The 16,937-nt window shown below is 45.5% G+C and overlaps 2 protein-coding genes across 4 annotated transcripts in view; one reads left to right on the top strand and one right to left on the bottom strand.

Annotated features, from left to right (window-relative positions):
• Window positions 1-217, bottom strand: part of LOC140427609 (bromodomain and WD repeat-containing protein 1-like) — a 110,346-nt gene extending 110,129 nt beyond the window's left edge. The window contains 1 exon segment of the mRNA XM_072513017.1: window positions 212-217. Coding sequence (XP_072369118.1) covers window positions 212-217 — 6 coding nt within the window.
• The window catches only part of LOC140427717 (proteasome assembly chaperone 1-like), a 357,213-nt gene extending 347,976 nt beyond the window's left edge, over window positions 1-9,237 (top strand). For 2 of the 3 annotated variants that reach the window (XM_072513256.1, XM_072513254.1), the window contains 3 exons: window positions 610-808; window positions 7,227-7,363; window positions 8,835-9,237. In XM_072513256.1, coding sequence (XP_072369357.1) covers window positions 610-808; window positions 7,227-7,363; window positions 8,835-8,909 — 411 coding nt within the window. In that variant the 3' untranslated portion in view covers window positions 8,910-9,237. The remainder of the gene's footprint in view (window positions 1-609; window positions 809-7,226; window positions 7,364-8,834) is intronic. The other variant, XM_072513257.1, reaches the window with a different exon arrangement.
• The last annotated feature ends 7,700 nt before the right edge of the window (window positions 9,238-16,937 follow it).

Genomic DNA, 16,937 nt, shown 5'->3' with positions numbered 1-16,937 from the left:
ACCCTCGATCTTGGATGGGTCGGGGTGTTGGGGGGGAGGGGGTGGCGCTTTCTTTGGAATGTCCCTTTGGAAGGGGGGGAGGGAACTGCCCTCCCCTCATGAATTGGAGATCTCTGACCCTCCTCCAACCCGTCCCATCGACCTAATCCCCGATACTGAGATCACCCCCCCCCCCCCCCCCCCCCCCCCCCCACCGACCCCTGATAGTTACCTGCATGCGGTCCCGGGACTTAGACCCATAGATTCCTCTGCCCACTGCGACACTGGGCCCGGAGGGGCTTGAGCTGACAGCCAGTCTGATTGGCCAGCCGGTCTTCTGTCTAAGTGCTAAATTGAGTGTGAAATGCTGAGCACTCCCATCCTGAAAATCCAGGCCTCTATATTTCTAAAGTCTTATGTTCGATGAAAATAGGCAGTCTGTCAGATGAGAATGCTAGATTCCAGACACACACACGCACACACGTGAGTTGGGACACGATAATAAAGTGGACCAAACTCTTGTGTCAGTGACAATGACCGTACTGATTTCTGAATCAACACGTGCTCTTATCCTTTGCTATTTATGTGTGTCAGGTGACTAAAGGGAGAAAATACTTGGAATCTTTACAGGTTTTTGGAAATATCCAGAAAAGGAATCTAGAAGTGATCATATTATCGAGCTGCTCTGTAACTGAATATAAATCGCCTAGCTCCATTTCCAATATCACGGTGCCTTTTCTCCGAGCTTTGAAAACCAGTGCATTCCAGGAGACTCCTCATTGTCCATTACTCGAGCAACCAAATGTGATATCTGGTCTCTCTGCAGCAGGTATGGGCAATTGTGTGAGAGTGGGAGAGGAAGTTGAAGATTAAACAATTGATATTAGTATAACTGCACTTGTCGGGTCTCAATCCGAGCGATGCTGGAAGGCCTTGGAGGAAGATCAAATGGGGTAGATTTAGAATTTTTATTCCCTGTTATTGAACCAGGCAAGATGTTTCCATATTGGGTTAATTGCTTTCCTTGACATAATATTGGGTCATAACATCCAGGACTCCCCAGCTTCGCATTTGGAGAGTGCTTTAATCATGCACTGAGGAATTCCTCTAGGAAATTCCCATGTGATGGTTTACCCGGCAGCTACCCAGAACTGCTGACTTACTCTGGACAATTGTGCTGTGCTGGGAACCCCACACCACGCCTGAGCCCCAATCCCATTCCCCCAGGACCCACCCCACCCCCAAACTCCACCCCTGATATCCCAGAGGAACTCTCGGCCCACAGCAAAACAACTCCACCCCCAGCCCACCACCCCCTCTAGCCTGGGTCCAACTCTGACCCCTACCTCCCCAGTCCGATGTCTGAACCCTCGCCCCCACTTACATTCTCCCTTTCAAAAGTTCCTTTAAACACCTGCTTTACAACAGCTGTTGCTGTAAAGAGGGGGCGTGTCCCCCTTCACCACGCTCCATTCGCACCACACTGATGTGCTTCGCTGCTCCTGTCTCACTAGGCTCGGGTAAGACAGGAGTTTTAGAATTTCAACAAGGTTGAGTCCCTCTGGAGTGGCAATCCGTTAGTGATTGCCACTCCCGGGAAGTTCAGTGATTATTCCGTACACCGTTCAAACAGTGGCTAACTGATAAAGAGCCATGGGGCATGATACTCAGTGAGCCTTTTTCAGTCTCTCGGCCTTTTGCCTTTCATTTTTAATCCATTTCCATAAAAACAATACTTTTCTCCCCTATTTTGAACCTCATTGCAGTGAAACGGTCAGCAGGGGTGACCTCTGGGTACCATGCCCCATGCCCTTTCAAAGACGCACACCAAATTTCTGCATCTTGATCACCTCCCATGAGTTAAATCACAAGGAGAGATTACACAAACGAGGGTTACATTTCCTGGGATTTAGGAGGTTACGGGATTTGATTAAAGTTTTGGAGATATTAAGGGGAACAGGCAGGGTTGATAGAAACTTTTCCTATTGGTGGGGGTGTTTAGGACTAGGGGTGTAGCCTAAACGTTAAAGCCTGATGTTTCAGAGAGAAATTAGTCAGTGCTGCTGCACATGGAGAATGGAAGAAGTTCAGAACTCTTTTCCACTAATGGCAATTGATGTTAGATCAAATGTAATTTTAAAACTCAGATTGATAGATTTTTGTTAGCCAAAGGTATTAAGGGATATGGGACAGAGGTTAGGTTGCAGACTAGCCGTGATTGTATTGAATGGAAGAACAGACTTGAGGGGATAAATGGCCTCCTCCTGTTCCTATGTGTTGCCTTTGTCTGGAGTTTGAACAATGACCAACTGGGTCAAATTATCTGCTGAAAATTGGATGAATCCTCTCCTCACATGTTGAAATGTTGATTCTCCCAATTACTTGCTAGATTAAAGTCTGTCTTGCCATAGCCCCTGAGTGCCCACAGTTAGACAGCAGCAAATTGCCTTTTTAATATGAAAATTGTTTTGCAGTCTTCCATGGGAAGCACGGTAGCATTGTGGATAGCACAATTGCTTCACAGCTCCAGGGTCCCAGGTTCGATTCCGGCTTGGGTCACTGCCTGTGCGGAGTCTGCATGTTCTCCCCGTGTGTGCGTGGGTTTCCTCCGGGTGCTCCGGTTTCCTCCCACAGTCCAAAAATGTGCAGGTTAGGTGGATTGGCCATGATAAATTGCCCTTTGTGTCCAAAATTGCCCTTAGTGTTGGGTGGCGTTACTGGGTTATGGGGATAGGGTGGAGGGTGTTGAACTTGGGTAGGGTGCTCTTTCCAAGAGCCGGTGCAGACTCGATGGGCCGAATGGCCTCCTTCTGCACTGTAAACTCTATGATAATCTATGATTTCCTAATCAGTTTAATTCCATCTTTCCTTTTGGAAATGCCTCGCCACTTTCTGATGCAGGCCAAGAGTGTGTGTGTGCAGTATTAAAATGCTGGCAGATATGGTGGTCTGCTGTTGTTTTCACAGTGAGGTTATTCTAACAGACCTGGAGGTGTAACCTAAGAGCGTCCATTTAAAACTACTCGGATGTAACTTTAGGTATTCACAGCCGATGCCCTTTTTGGTAGCCACAGATGAATTTCTGTCCTGCATGTCTGACCTTCCTAATTCCTATTTACATTTAAGAAACCAAAAGCTTGGTGCCAATTTATCACCATTCTTAATTTATGGAAAATCACACCTTCCTTTTTTGGGGAGCTGCCTGACGGCAGATCGAACGACCAACCAGTTGCCCCTTCACTTCTCTCAGACTTTGTAGTTCTCCTGCATCTTAAAGCAGTATTGCTGAGATTAGGAGCTCAGTGCAGAAAGAGGAAGAGATTAAATCAACATCCCGCCGCTCCTTCCATGCCAAAGATTACCCACCACCACCTGCTCTGAACAGTAACCATGGTTGGGCAATAGATGTCAGCCTTGCGAATGATGTCCGTAAAAGTAATAACTGGCAGATTTATTGGGTGAGTGTGGGACTAATTTAGTAGCACTTTTAAAGAGGCAGGTCAGAGACACCAGACTGAATGGATTCCTTCTGATTCTATATCCCCCAAATGAATTTCAAAATGTCCACCTGTGCTTTGTAATAATAGCAAACGCTCCCTGCTGCAATACCTTTTGAATTACTCCCGAAGTAGACTTTCCAAATAGTTTGCATTCAGAATTTTTGACTGTTGTGTTTTAAAAGTTTAATGTCCCCGGGTAAAACAGTTTGAAGTGAAAAGTGGGTTTCAGGTTCAGCACTGTAAGATGGTTGAACCTGCAAGGTTTTTGGGTCTTTTCTGTTTCATGTTTCAAAGAACAAAGAAAAGTACAGCACAGGAACAGGCCCTTCGGCCCTCCAAGCCTGCGCCAACCATGCTGCCCGACTAAACTAAAATCTTCTACACTTCCGCAGCCCTATCCAATACATGTATTTGTCAAGATGCCCCTGAAACATCACTAGCGTCCCTGATTACACCACCTCCTCCGGCAGCGAGTTCCAGGCACCCACTACCCTCTGTGTAAAAAAACTTGCTTCGTGCGTCTCCTCTAAACCTTGCCCCTCGCATCTTAAACCTATGCCCCCTAGTAATTGACCCCTCTACCCTGGGAAAAAGTCTCTGACTATCCACTCTATCTATGCCGCTTATAATTTTGTAGACCTCTATCAGGTCGCCCCTCAACCTCCTTTGTTCCAGTGAGAACAAGCCAAGTTTATTCAACCTCTCCTCATAGCTAATGCCCTCCATACTAGGCAACATCCTGGTAAATCTCTTCTGCTCCCTCTCTAAAGACTCCACATCCTTCTGGTAGTGTGGCGACCAGAATTGAACACTATACTCACATGTGTGGCCTAACTAAGGTTCTATACAGTTGCAACATGACTTGCCAATTCTTATACTCAATGCCCCGGCCAATGAAGGCAAGCATGCCGTATGCCTTCTTGACTACCTTCTCCACCTGTGTTGCCCCTTTCAATGACCTGTGGACCTGTACTCCTAAATCTCTTTGACTTTCAATACTCTTGAGGGTTCTACCATTCACTGTATATTCCCTACCTGCATTAGACCTTCCAAAATGCATTACCTCACATTTGTCCGGATTAAACTCCATCTGCCATCTCTCCGCCCAAGTCTCCAAACAATCTAAATCCTGCTGTATCCTCTGACAGTCCTCATCGCTATCCGCAATTCCACCAACCTTTGTGTCGTCTGCAAACTTACTAATCAGACCAGTTACATTTTCCTCCATTTATATATACTACAAACAGCAAAGGTCCCAACACTGATCCCTGTGGAACACCACTCGTCACAGCACTCCAATCAGAAAAGCACCCTTCCATTGCTACTCTCTGTCTTCTATGACCTAGCCAGTTCTGTATCCATCTTGCCAGCTCACCTCTGATCTCATGTGACTTCTCCTTTTGTACCAGTCTGCCATGAGGGACCTTGTCAAAGGCCTTACTGAAGTCCTTACTCTGGACAATATCCACTGCCCTACATGCATCAATCATCTTTGTGACCTCCTCGAAAAACTCTTCTCAAGTTAGTGAGACACGACCTCCCCTTCACAAAACTGTGCTGCCTCTCGCTAATACGTCCACTTGCCCCCAAATAGGAGTCGATCCTGTCTTGAAGAATTCTCTCCAGTAATTTCCCTACCACTGACGTAAGGCTCTCCGGCCTGTAGTTCCCTGGATTATCCTTGCTACCTTTCTTAAACAAAGGAACAAGATTGACTATTCTCCAGTCCTCCGGGACATCACCTGAAGACAGGATCCAAAGATTTCTGTCAAGGCCTCAGCAATTTCCTCTCTTACCTCCTTCAGTATTCTGGGGTAGATCCCATCAGGCCCTGGGGACTTAACCACCATAATATTTTTCAAGACGCCCAACACCTCGCCTTTTTGGATCTCAATGTGACCCAGGCTATCTACACACCCTTCTCCAGACTCAACATCCACCAATTCCTTCTCTTTGGTGAATACTGATGCAAAGTATTCATTTAGTACCTCGCCCATTTCCTCTGGCTCCACACATAGATTCCATCCCCTGTCCTTCAGTGGGCCAACCCTTTCCCTGGCTACCCTCTTGCTTTTTATGTACGTGTGAAAAGCCTTGGGATTTTCCTTAACCCTATTTGCCAATGACTTTTCGTGACCCCTTTTAGCCCTCCTGACTCCTTGCTACTTTCATTACATAGATTACATAGAACATACAGTGCAGAAGGAGGCCATTCGGCCCATCGAGTCTGCACCGACCCACATTAATCCCTCACTTCCACCCTATCCCCGCAACCCAATAACCCCTCCCAACCCTTATGGACACTACGGGCAATTTTTAGCATGGCCAATCCACCTAACCTGCACGTCTTTGGACTGTGGGAGGAAACCGGAGCACCCGGAGGAAACCCACGCAGACACGGGGAGAACGTGCAGACTCCGCACAGACAGTGACCCAGCGGGGAATCGAACCTGGGACCCTGGCGCTGTGAAGCCACAGTGCTATCCACTTGTGCTACCGTGCTGCCCAAATTCCTTATATTCCACACAGGATTCGTCTGTTCCTAGCCTTCTAGCCCTGACAAATGCCTCCTTTTTCTTTTTGACGAGGCCTACAATATCTCGTCATCCAGTGTTCCCGAAATTTGCCATATTTATCCTTCTTCCTCACAGGAACATGCCGGTCTGCCTGAATCCCTTTCAACTGACATTTGAAAGCCTCCCATATGTCAGATGTTGATTTGCCCTCAAACATCCGCCCCCAATCTATGTTCTTCAGTTCCCGCCTAATATTGTTATAATTAGCCTTCCCCCAATTTAGCACATTCACCCTCGGACCACTCTTATCCTTGTCCACCAGCACTTTAAAACTTACTGAATTGTGGTCACTGTTCCCGAAATGCTCCTCTACTGAAACTCCTACCTCTGATGAAAGGCGGTAAATCAAGGGATTTGATTTCAGAAGCAGCAGCATTCCTGTTCTTCACGTGTGAACCCAACCTGTGAATGGCACTGAGGCCAATTGTGGTGCACTACTGGATGAAATCAGCCAACTCCATTCAGACCAGGGTGGAGTGTAGGAATGCTGTGGCCAGATGGTAGTGTAGTGTATCCAGGGGCCAGGCTAATCTCCAGAGACATAGAAACATACAAGCAGGGGAAGGCCATTTGGCCATTCGAGCCTTCTCCGCCATTCATTCTGAACATGGCTGATCATCAAGTTCAATATCCTGATCCTTCCCCCTCCCATATCCCTTGATCCCTTTAGCCCCAAGAGCTATATCTAATCCCTTCTTGAAATCACACAACGCTTTGGCCTCAACAGCGGTTCAAATCCCAGCATGGTAACTGGTGGGATTTAAATTCAATTAATAAATCTGGAACTATGAAGTTAAAATCATAGTAATGACAACTATCACTGATTTGTTTCACTGATCTGGTTCAGGGGAGATCTGCCATTCTTACTTGGTCTGGCCTACATGTGACTCCAGACCCATTGCAATGTGGTTGACTCTGAACTGCCCTTCGGAAATGGCCCAGCAAGCCACTCAGTTCAAGGGTAATTAGGAATGAGTAACAAATGCTGGCCTTGCCACCAGCAACACCCACACCCATGAAAGAAATGTTGTAAAGTTCTGGTTTCCCTGGGTCAGTAGGGGACTTGAATCTAGTCTTGCGGAGGGTTAGTGGCAGGGGTGCGTGATATGCTTCAGGGGCTATGCCCAATTATTGCTTTGAGCAGTGAGTTTTCCTGTGATTTCCTCTCCAGTTCTGAGTTATTGCCAGGTTCGGCAGATACCCGCTGTGCTCTATCACTGCTACAGTGACGTCACAACTTTAGATTCTCTGACGATAGAAGCTTTCCGACCACTCCTCGCCTGCAAGAGCCTGGTTTCCTTTGTTAAAGTAAGGACTATTTATTTTTTATTTGCATGTGTGAGGCGCCTGTATTACTGAGCGATGCAGAATTATGTATGTAAGATCTGGACCATGAAAGGTGCCACGTGAATATATCGCATAGGACCTACAAGCCACTTGCACATTCTACATGTATAGCAGTAGTTCTATTTGGTGATTCAATTTTATATGATAATTAATTAAATCTTCTTCATTACTTAACTTCACAACCAGAATTTGAAGCCATTTTCCCTCTTGCTTAATCCTCCAGTCTCGAAGGTGTTAGAAAACAGAAAATAGACAGAAAGAGGGTTGACGGGTGGTGGGCTACCAATGTCTCATCAGCATCTCTGCAATAGCTTGCCAGCTCACCTCTGTGTGCGAATCTATAGTGTCCCAACAGACTATTCAACAAAGGGAAACTGGGCCCATCACTGCCCAGATTAATCATTGCCCTCGTGGTTGCTGCAAGTTACCTAGCTGTTTACCCAATGAATTATTTCTCCTGTGTGAGACTGGAAAATGAAGTTTAAGCAGGCCTTTCTTAAAAAAAAAAAATTTAGTGCACCCAATTAATTTTTTTCCAATTAAGGGACAATTTAGCGAGGCCAATCCACCTACCCTGCACATCTTTGGGTTGTGGGGATGAGACCCAGACAGTCACAGGGAGAATGTGCAAACTCCACACGAACAGTGACCCAGGGCCGGGATTGAACCCGAGTCCTCAGTGCCGTAGGCAGCAGTGCTAACCACTGCGCCACCGTGCCAGGCTATTTAATGAGAGAAAGAATCACCTCGCACACATAACATACGGCACATGTGGAGCATAGATACCAACACGGAGCTATTGGGCCGAATGGTCTGTTTCTGCACCACAGTTTCTGTGTAACATTTATATTGCACTTGCAAAATGGATAACTCTCCCAAGGAGCTTCACAGAGGCGTAAAGGTAAAAGGAATCCCAAACCAGATTTTGGGTGGGGTGATCACCAGTTCTGTTTAAGATGTGGGTGGGTATAGGAAATGTGGAGAGGTGGCAGAGTTAAGGGAGAGAATTTCAGAGTGTGCACCCCAGGCAACCCAAGGCACAACCAGCAGTGATGGGGCAAGCGAAAGGTTAGAATCAGAGGAATAGAGAGCTTGGTTGGGGTATGTGAGGTTGTACCATTGGAGGTGGTTACACAGATGGGGGGGAGCATAGCCAAGAAGGAATTAAATCAGTGGATGAGACTTGTAGATTTGGGCTGTTTGGGGCAGGATGCAGTGTTAATCAACGAGGACAAAAGTGCTGGACAAAGAGGTTTGGTGTGGAATAGTTTGCACTGCGCTTTTTCAGCAAGCAGCAATGGATAGGAGTGGGAACCTTGACTGATTTCCCTTCCCCCACTCTGCACAATCTTTGCTACCCCTGGAGCCCTTTGAGACTAAAATGTATTGGCATTTCACAACATTTTTGAATGGTTTCTTTGTTTCCTGACAGGATACATCCCGAAGTGCAGAAATACTGAAGCAGCTCGTCGATATGAGCAAGATCCAAAGCAACCTGTACACATGAGTCCGTAACAATTTCAGAACAGATATTAAATTAGCGATTGAGAGATTTCCAAAAATACCTTGCTGTCTGGATTTAGTAATGTTTTAGAATCCTTAAAATATTAAACGCTTAACAGTTTTGTTTCATAATGTTTTGAATTAAATACTTTGTTAGACTGCAAAACGTACTGTTAATATCTTATGCTCAAGATACTCCTTCCTTGAATTTTTTTTACAATTGCACTATTTGTTATTGCCAGTCTAGAGTTAATTCTATTAGCCCCAGTTCTGGCCACATTACTGCCATTATCCTGTCAGCTTGTCAATTATTAAAATCTGAATTGAACAGATGTCTTTGTTTTCCTGGTTGAGGTCATTTGCCTGATATTTACAATGGTGAGCGTTGCAGCTGAGAGGTTACTTCCATGTACACAAATTATAAAAGCACTGACATTTACAAGTCCATATGATTTGTCTTTGTACTTTTTCCTCCTCTTACCTGCTGTTGGTTAAATAAAACAACCTCCACTAAGTATCCATTGATTATACACGTATACCCATGCAGATTGTTTAATGGCGAAAGATAAAACTACTGGATATTTGGGGGAAAATGCTGGAAATTTACTGCTGGTCCCTCAGTAAAGAGAAGATATTTCGGAAACTGGCTGTTTATCGGAATGAGTTTTACAATGAGCTGCTCAGACCTTGCGTCCAGGAACATTGGAGCGGTGAATCTGTGGGCACCTTCTGACTGCTGCCAAAGGCACACCACCACATGGACGTTCCTCTGCACGTCTGACTTGGAAATATAGTGCCGTTCCTTCACTGTCACTGGGTCAAAAACCTGGAACTCTCTCGCTAACAGCACCGTGGGTGTACCTACACCACATGGACTGCAGTGGTTCAGAAGGCAGCTCATCACCACCTTCTCGAGGGCAATTAGGGGTGAACAATAACTGCTGGACTAGCCAGCGAAGCCCACATCCCATAAATTAATTTAGATAAACTTACTGCCTGAACAGTTAAATGCTTAACAGGCCCTTCTGCCTTCCCTGAAATTGTGGTCTCCTGAACACTATGCTAATAAATATCTATGTTTCTAATATCGAGGAAGCTTTATCATTGATGTGTTTGAGATGAAATACTTTATATTGGGCTGACTTACTCAGAGCACATATTCTCCTTTTAACCATGAAGCGTATTATTATCTTTTCCACCCACCACCTTTGCCAGTAACAACTGTTTCAAATTAGGAAACATTCCAAAAATGGATTATGTACTCCAGTGCTGGGGGCAGGAAGGAGAAGGAGCGACGTCAATGTGGAAATGATTGAGGAGAATGGTGAAGGGCCAGAAATGGACTGAGCAAGTTCATTTGGGTAAGTTTGCACACATGCAGTAATTGTGTTGCCTTTCAGTTTGACAGAAGCCAGAAATAATTAGGGTATTCAGGTTAAACAGATGAGAGGCTCAATCCAAAAATGGTGGGTGGAATTTTCCTGTTTTGATTCTAAGTCCCTTGGTGGGGCAGGAATGTGGAATGTTTCCCACTGCGACGGCTGGCGTGGAATCACCAATTCTTCTTGTCCCAGCCTCATTAATAACACACCCGGGTGCTTTATACGTATTCAGTGGCAGGGCAGGCCTGGATGTCGCATAATCCACCTACGTGCCCAGATGCCATATTGAAGCGGTGTCTGACATCACTGAAGTACCCTTGAAGAAAGAAGGTGGATGTCCTGAAAATGGGGATGGATCTCTGGGAGCACTTTGATGCCGGAAGATGGACTTCCAGGAAAATTCTGAGGGTGGAAGATGGAGCCCCTCCAGAACAGCTATCTGGACATTCCCTCACCCATTGCTGTGGTTTTCCAGGGTCCAGGAATGCTGGAGGCCTCCATCCTGAACTCCGGAGGTCTCCATCCTGAACTCCAAGCCTCATCCTGAATTCCGGAGGCCTCCATCCTGAATTCCGGAGGCCTCCATCCTGAACTCCGTAAGTCTCCATCCTGAACTCCGGAGGTATCCTCCAGTCATTGTTCAGGTGAGTCTGACATCTGTATGCCACGTCATTCTGAACATGTTGATGTCGGCATGTTTTCCCACCAGCACTGCAGACAGTCTGGTGTGGGTGGGGTGGGGGGTGGGGAGTGGTTTGAGCCTTCACCTGCAGCCTATTAACGGGATATAAATGAAATTCACGCCAGCCTCTGGTGGGTTTTCTGACCCGCCATGGTGGGCACCAGCGGATGGTCCCGTTGCAAATTCATGTCGGTGTGAAACGATTTTCGGCCTAAAGCTGTGATTTCACCTGGTTTTGCTCGGATTTTTCTAATCGATGATACCAGTGAAGTGTGTATGGGAGGCGTGATCAAGCCATGGCCCGTGTACCTTGTCAAACACACGTAATCTGGCAATCTGACCCTGGAAGCTCAATTGTAAGTCATAGAGCATTGGAAGATGCCCTTCGACCTATTGCGTCCATGCCGGCCATCAAGCACCAAACTATTCTAAACCCATTTCCCAGCACTTGGCCCATAGCATTGTATGCTATGGCATTTCAAGTGCTCACCTAACTACTTATATGTTGTGAGGGTTCTTGCCTCTACCACCCTTTCAGACTGTGAGTTCCAGATTCCAACCCCCTCTGGGTGAAAAGGTTCCCCCTCACATCTCTAAACCTCCAGCCCATTACTTTAGATCTATGCCCCCTCATTATTGACCCCTCCACTAAGGGAAAAGTTTCTTCCTGTACACCCTATCTATGTCTCTCATAATTTTATACACTTCAATCATGCCCCCCCACCCCTCAGCCTTCTCTGATCCAGGAAAACAATTAACATCCATTTTTTGCTTCTATTCCTTACTATTGTTCACTCTTTTAGAATAGCCTTATCTATCAGGGAGCTTGTTATGAGCAAATTGGGTGCTGTGTTCGTCATCAGTACACTTTCAAAGTAGTTAATTGGTAGTGGATGTGGGGTCATGAAAGACACTACGTAACTTTTTTCTTTCTATTCTATGATCTCACGTAAATGTGCAAAATGTAGATGGGTGCTTCACCACTGGAAGAAGAGGGAGACCCCAAGGTTGATTCCAGCCTTGGGTATCTGTGTGGAGTTTGCACGTTCTCCCCGTGTTTGCGTGACTTTCCTCCGGTGCTTCTGTTTCCTCCCACAGTCCAAAGATGTTCAGGTTAGTTGGATTGGCCATGATAAATTGTCCCTTAGTGTCGAAAGATGTGCAGGTTAGATGGGGTTATGGGGATAGGGTGGGGGAGTGGATCGTGGTAGGGTGGTCTTTCAGAGGGTCGAATAGCCTCCTTCTGCACTGTAGGGATTCTGTGGATCAAAGAGAAAGTCATTTGAGGCCACCCGAGTGCAAAAATTAATGCTAAATATTAGATTATTCAAACCCTTGGAATAGACTGACCTTTTGCCTGGGGATTTTCTTCCATTCTGCAGAGTTCGCAACAGGGGTTACTGTGCTAATAAAATACTTCAAATCATTTAATTTCCTAATTATTTCTGAGTACGGTAGTTCAATAGAATGCATGCAGTGGAGTGCTGTGATGACAATCATGCAAGCTGGTGGGTTGTTACAAAATTAAATAATTGAGTGCTAAAGTCCTGAACTGATATTCAATACAGATTTGCATTTATTTGCACGTATATATGGTGGCAGAGGGAGAATGCCAGTCTGACTAAATCCTTAAAATCTGCGTGTTAGGTTTGTTTTTGTGTTCCCCCCATTTTCTCTTTTAAGAGAGCACTGGGGTACAATTCCACAGATGTTACCCTCTCTGGTGTGTTTTGTCCATTTGCCCAGCATGTGGGAAGATGCCTTCTGTACAGCAATTACCAGGCCCATAAGAAATAAGTTTATGATTTGATGGATCTCTGTCTATTCGGAACCCTGGATATCCGTTATCCCTTCTCAGTTCCCAAATAACAGAGGTCAAGTCTGTGCTTTTTGGCAAAGTCCACTTGTACTTTATTTGTCAGCTGTGCCACTGGTAAAGTTATTTTCAATACAAAATTTAGGAAGTTTCCAACTAACCCTGCAGCAAGCTAGTCAGATTGACTGTCTTTAGCGAATACAGTAGTTGAGTTTTCATTCAATTACAGATCGTAGTAATTCTTCAAATCATAATACACTGGATAAAATAACTAAGTGATTTAAACAAAAGAAAAATGGCGATTAGCAAAAGTGAGCAGCAAAGGAAATAGATTTCAGAAATACAGATGGGTGATCCCAGAATGAGTTTTTCCATCCCGGTAAGTGGTTCTTAAGGAGATTATTATCTTAAAGTCTGGCCTTCTTTTACTTCTGATTGGCTTGAACTAATTTATATTTTACTCAATTTGGCCAAAATGTCTGTTCATCAATTTAAGAGATATCTGTATTTAAATGTTTTGGTACAAATTTCCCATTCCATCGCTTGCCAATTTTCCAAATTATCCACACCTGCATCTAACATTAATTAGAAAAACACAGTTTTCGTTAAGACATTATCATCCTAGACTGGCTGTTACCATAGAAACGGGACTACCTGTTCTGGAACAGAAGCACAGTTCTTACAATATAATGGGGCCTTTTAGCTCGTTGACGTTACTGACCTTGCAGATGTAAAACCTAAGAAATTAAAGAAACTAAAGTGTATGATCTGGATTAACCCTTAGTGGATTCCCAGCTATTATTGCTCTCAAGTAATGCTTAATATGATTATAGTTAATTATTCTTAATGAATTCTCATTTAACTCTTTTACCTCTATCATATTCTCTTACTCTCATGGTTATTGCTGACTAGAAAAGTCAATTTCTATCATGGTTCCATTGCACATCCTGCAGAGAGAAAATCCTTCACAACCAGGAGTGCGAATGGCATCAGAGTTGAACTTGATCGTGTCCTTAACTTTTTTTTGCTGTATATCAATTACCCGGAACTTGGGGCACAGAGTAGAATTTCAAATTTTGCCAGTGATATCAAACTTGCAAGAAAGGCAAAAGGTGAGGAAGATACATATTGCCTGCAAAATAACATCGATAGGCTAGCAGAACGGGCGGGCAAGTGGCAGATAGAATTGAATATCGAGAAGAGTGAGGTGATGCATTTTGGCAAAAGGATTAGAAAGAAGCAATAGAGACTTGATGGCACAGTTCTAAAGAGTGTGCAGGTACAGAAGAACCTGAGTGTCATTAGGATCCCCATAGAAACTGACAACTTTTTAAAAAATAAATGAATTTTCCAGTGAGCAATGGAAAGAACCAACGGACAAGTTTTAATGTTGTAAGACTTTTACTTCAACAAAAAACTGAAATAAATATACTTCAAACGTTAATTAACAGGCAACTAATGCATGTAACTGACAATTTAAGAACTATTGCAAAATATGTCTTATAAAACCCATTTGCCTGGCTAGATGCTTTGGAAATATATGGAGCTTTACAGGAACTATCCAATGGTCTCTCCCAGATCATCACTTCTGCCCGCCACACCAGATGTAAACTTCCAGTGTCCTTCAACAATTGTTCCACTCACTGTTCAGGTTTTCCAGATCCAATGATCCACAGCAATGCACACCTTGGCGACTCTGTTTCTTAAACTTTCAAGCGCCTTGTCTGTTCTATTCCCTTTCTTCTGGACAGAAACCAAACTCTCACCACTATCCTGCTTGGTAGGCAGCACGAAAACAGTCCACCGGATTACAGGGTACATTGTCTCCTTGTCTCCCTGCGTCTCTCACAGCAGCTGTTCTTTTGCTGAGAGACACTGTGCAAAGTGTTAAAATGGGCAGCCAACACTTCAATGGGGTTCTGCTTGAGTTTCTGTCCACACAGCGCAAATATCAGATGGCTATGTCTCTGAGCAGAGATATTTATTCAAAATTCTTCGCTTTACTTTGAGTTGAAGGTACTTTTCAAAAACATAGTCACATTGTAAAGTTAAGCATTTTTGACAGGCACAGGGGCATCGATTTTTGAAGGTGCCAGGACATAGAGAATGGTTAGCAAAATATGGGATATTGGACTTCACAAGTAGACCATTGAGTACGTAAGCAGAGAGGCTATGCTGAACTTTTATCGAGATGTGGTTAGGCCCCAACTAGAGGATTGTGTCCAGTTCTGGCCATCACACATTTGAAGGATAATGTGAGGTTCCTTGAGAGAGTGCTGAGGAGGTTTACCACGATAATTCCAGGGATAGGGGATTTTAGTTACAAGGCTAGGATGGAAAAGCTGAGTTATTTGTCTTGGGGCAAAGGAGATTGACGGGAAATGTGACAGATTGTGGCAGGTTTGGATAAGATAGTCTGGAAAGAAATCATGAGCTGATTGTATAATGACTAGGGGTCACAAATTTTAAGATTTCAGTGAAGAACTGCGGGGGATTTGGAGTGGTGCGGTGGGGGAGGAAGGGTGTTGTAAAGAAGAACTTTTTAACACTGCGAGTGACAATGAGCTGGAACTCACTGCCCATGGGGGTAGTACAGTAAGAAGTCTTACAACACCAGGACTCACCTGAGGAAGGAGCGGTGCTCCAAAAGATAGTGTTTGAAGCAAACCTGTTGGACTTTAACCTGGTGTTGTAAGACTTCTTACTGTGCTCACCCTAGTCCAGCACCAGCATCTCCACACCATGAGGGTAGTGGAAGAGCAGGGGAGTGAGACTGAATAGAGCTGACACAGGCACTCTGAGCTGAATGGCCTCCTTCTGTGCTGTAGGATTCTGTGATATCAAGTGTACTTTCCCCACAAGGACAATCAGGGGTAGGAACCTTGGTTCATTTCATTTTCCTTTCTGGATCTTGTGACCCAAGAAAACAAGAGAATATAATAATACTAATAATCGCTTATTGTCACAAGTAGGCTTCAATGAAGTTACTGTGAAAAGTCCCTAGTCGCCACATTCCGGCGTCTGTTCAGGGAGGCCGGAATGGGAATTGAACCTGCGCTGCTGGCCTTGTCCTGGGAGAGAAATTTGTAAATTAAATTGTGGGGGTGGGGTGGTGGAAGGGATTTTTAAAAAAGCGTAAGTATGTTTTTATTCAGTTTTCAGATTAAGGAGAGGTTTCTGAAGTGAAGAATCAATCAAAATCTCTGAACAAGGCTGAGGTAATTCATGCAGACTGCACTTAGATTGTCGTGAAATATTATTGAGTTCAAATGTCCTGTTTCAGTTCAAAAGGAAATACAGCAGACAATTTATATGAAGTCGGGTGGGAGCTCTGGGTAGCAGAGGTGAATAACAAAAAGTGTGTGTCTGGCGCATGTGTGGGCCAGATGGGGGCAAGACTAATCGCCACTTGAAACAGCTTTCAGAACAATGCATAATTCTTGTTTTGGTTAAATGTTTTTGGGGAGATTTTTGTCCTTCTAATGGCCCGCGATTGAGGCTGGCTATGTTGGTTACTGCTTGAGACCAGTCCCCCTCCGGCCCATCTGGAAGAGGGAAATGCTTATTGCAGAATCGCCTCTGAATAAAACGAAAGTTAGAAACTTAGGGTGGAATTCTCCCCCCCCCCCCCCCCCACGCCGGATGGGAGAATCGCCCGGGCGCCGCGCGAGTCCCGCCCGACGCCCGCACGTGATTCTCCCACCCCCCCCAAACCGGCGCGGCGCGAATCACGGCTGACCGCTGGGAGAATCGCTGCTTGCCGTTGGTAATGGGCGAGCGGCGATTCTCCGGCCCGGAAGGGCCGAGCGGCCTGCCCAACACGACAGGTTTCCGCCGGCGCCATCCACACCTGGTCACTGCCGGCGGGAACAGCGCGGGAACGCTGGGGGGCGGCCTGTTGGGGGGTTCGAGGGAGGTTCCTGCACCGGGGGGCTCAAAACGTGTCTGGCCCACGATCGGTGCCCACCGATCGGTGGGCTGGCCTCTCAGAAGGAGGACCTCCTTTCCTCCGCTGCCCCGCAAATCCATCCGACATCTTCTTGCGGGGCGGCCGCGGGGAGGACGGCAACCGCGCATGCGCGGGTGACGTCATTTACGCGGCGCCGGTCGTGTCGTTTACGCGCCGCCGCTTTTACACAGCGCCAAGGCCCG

This window comes from Scyliorhinus torazame, chromosome 8 (assembly GCF_047496885.1).
Source record: "Scyliorhinus torazame isolate Kashiwa2021f chromosome 8, sScyTor2.1, whole genome shotgun sequence".
Taxonomy (NCBI): domain Eukaryota; kingdom Metazoa; phylum Chordata; class Chondrichthyes; order Carcharhiniformes; family Scyliorhinidae; genus Scyliorhinus; species Scyliorhinus torazame.
The sequence above is the reverse complement of the archived record's forward strand: the minus strand, read 5'-3'. Positions and strand labels throughout refer to the sequence as shown.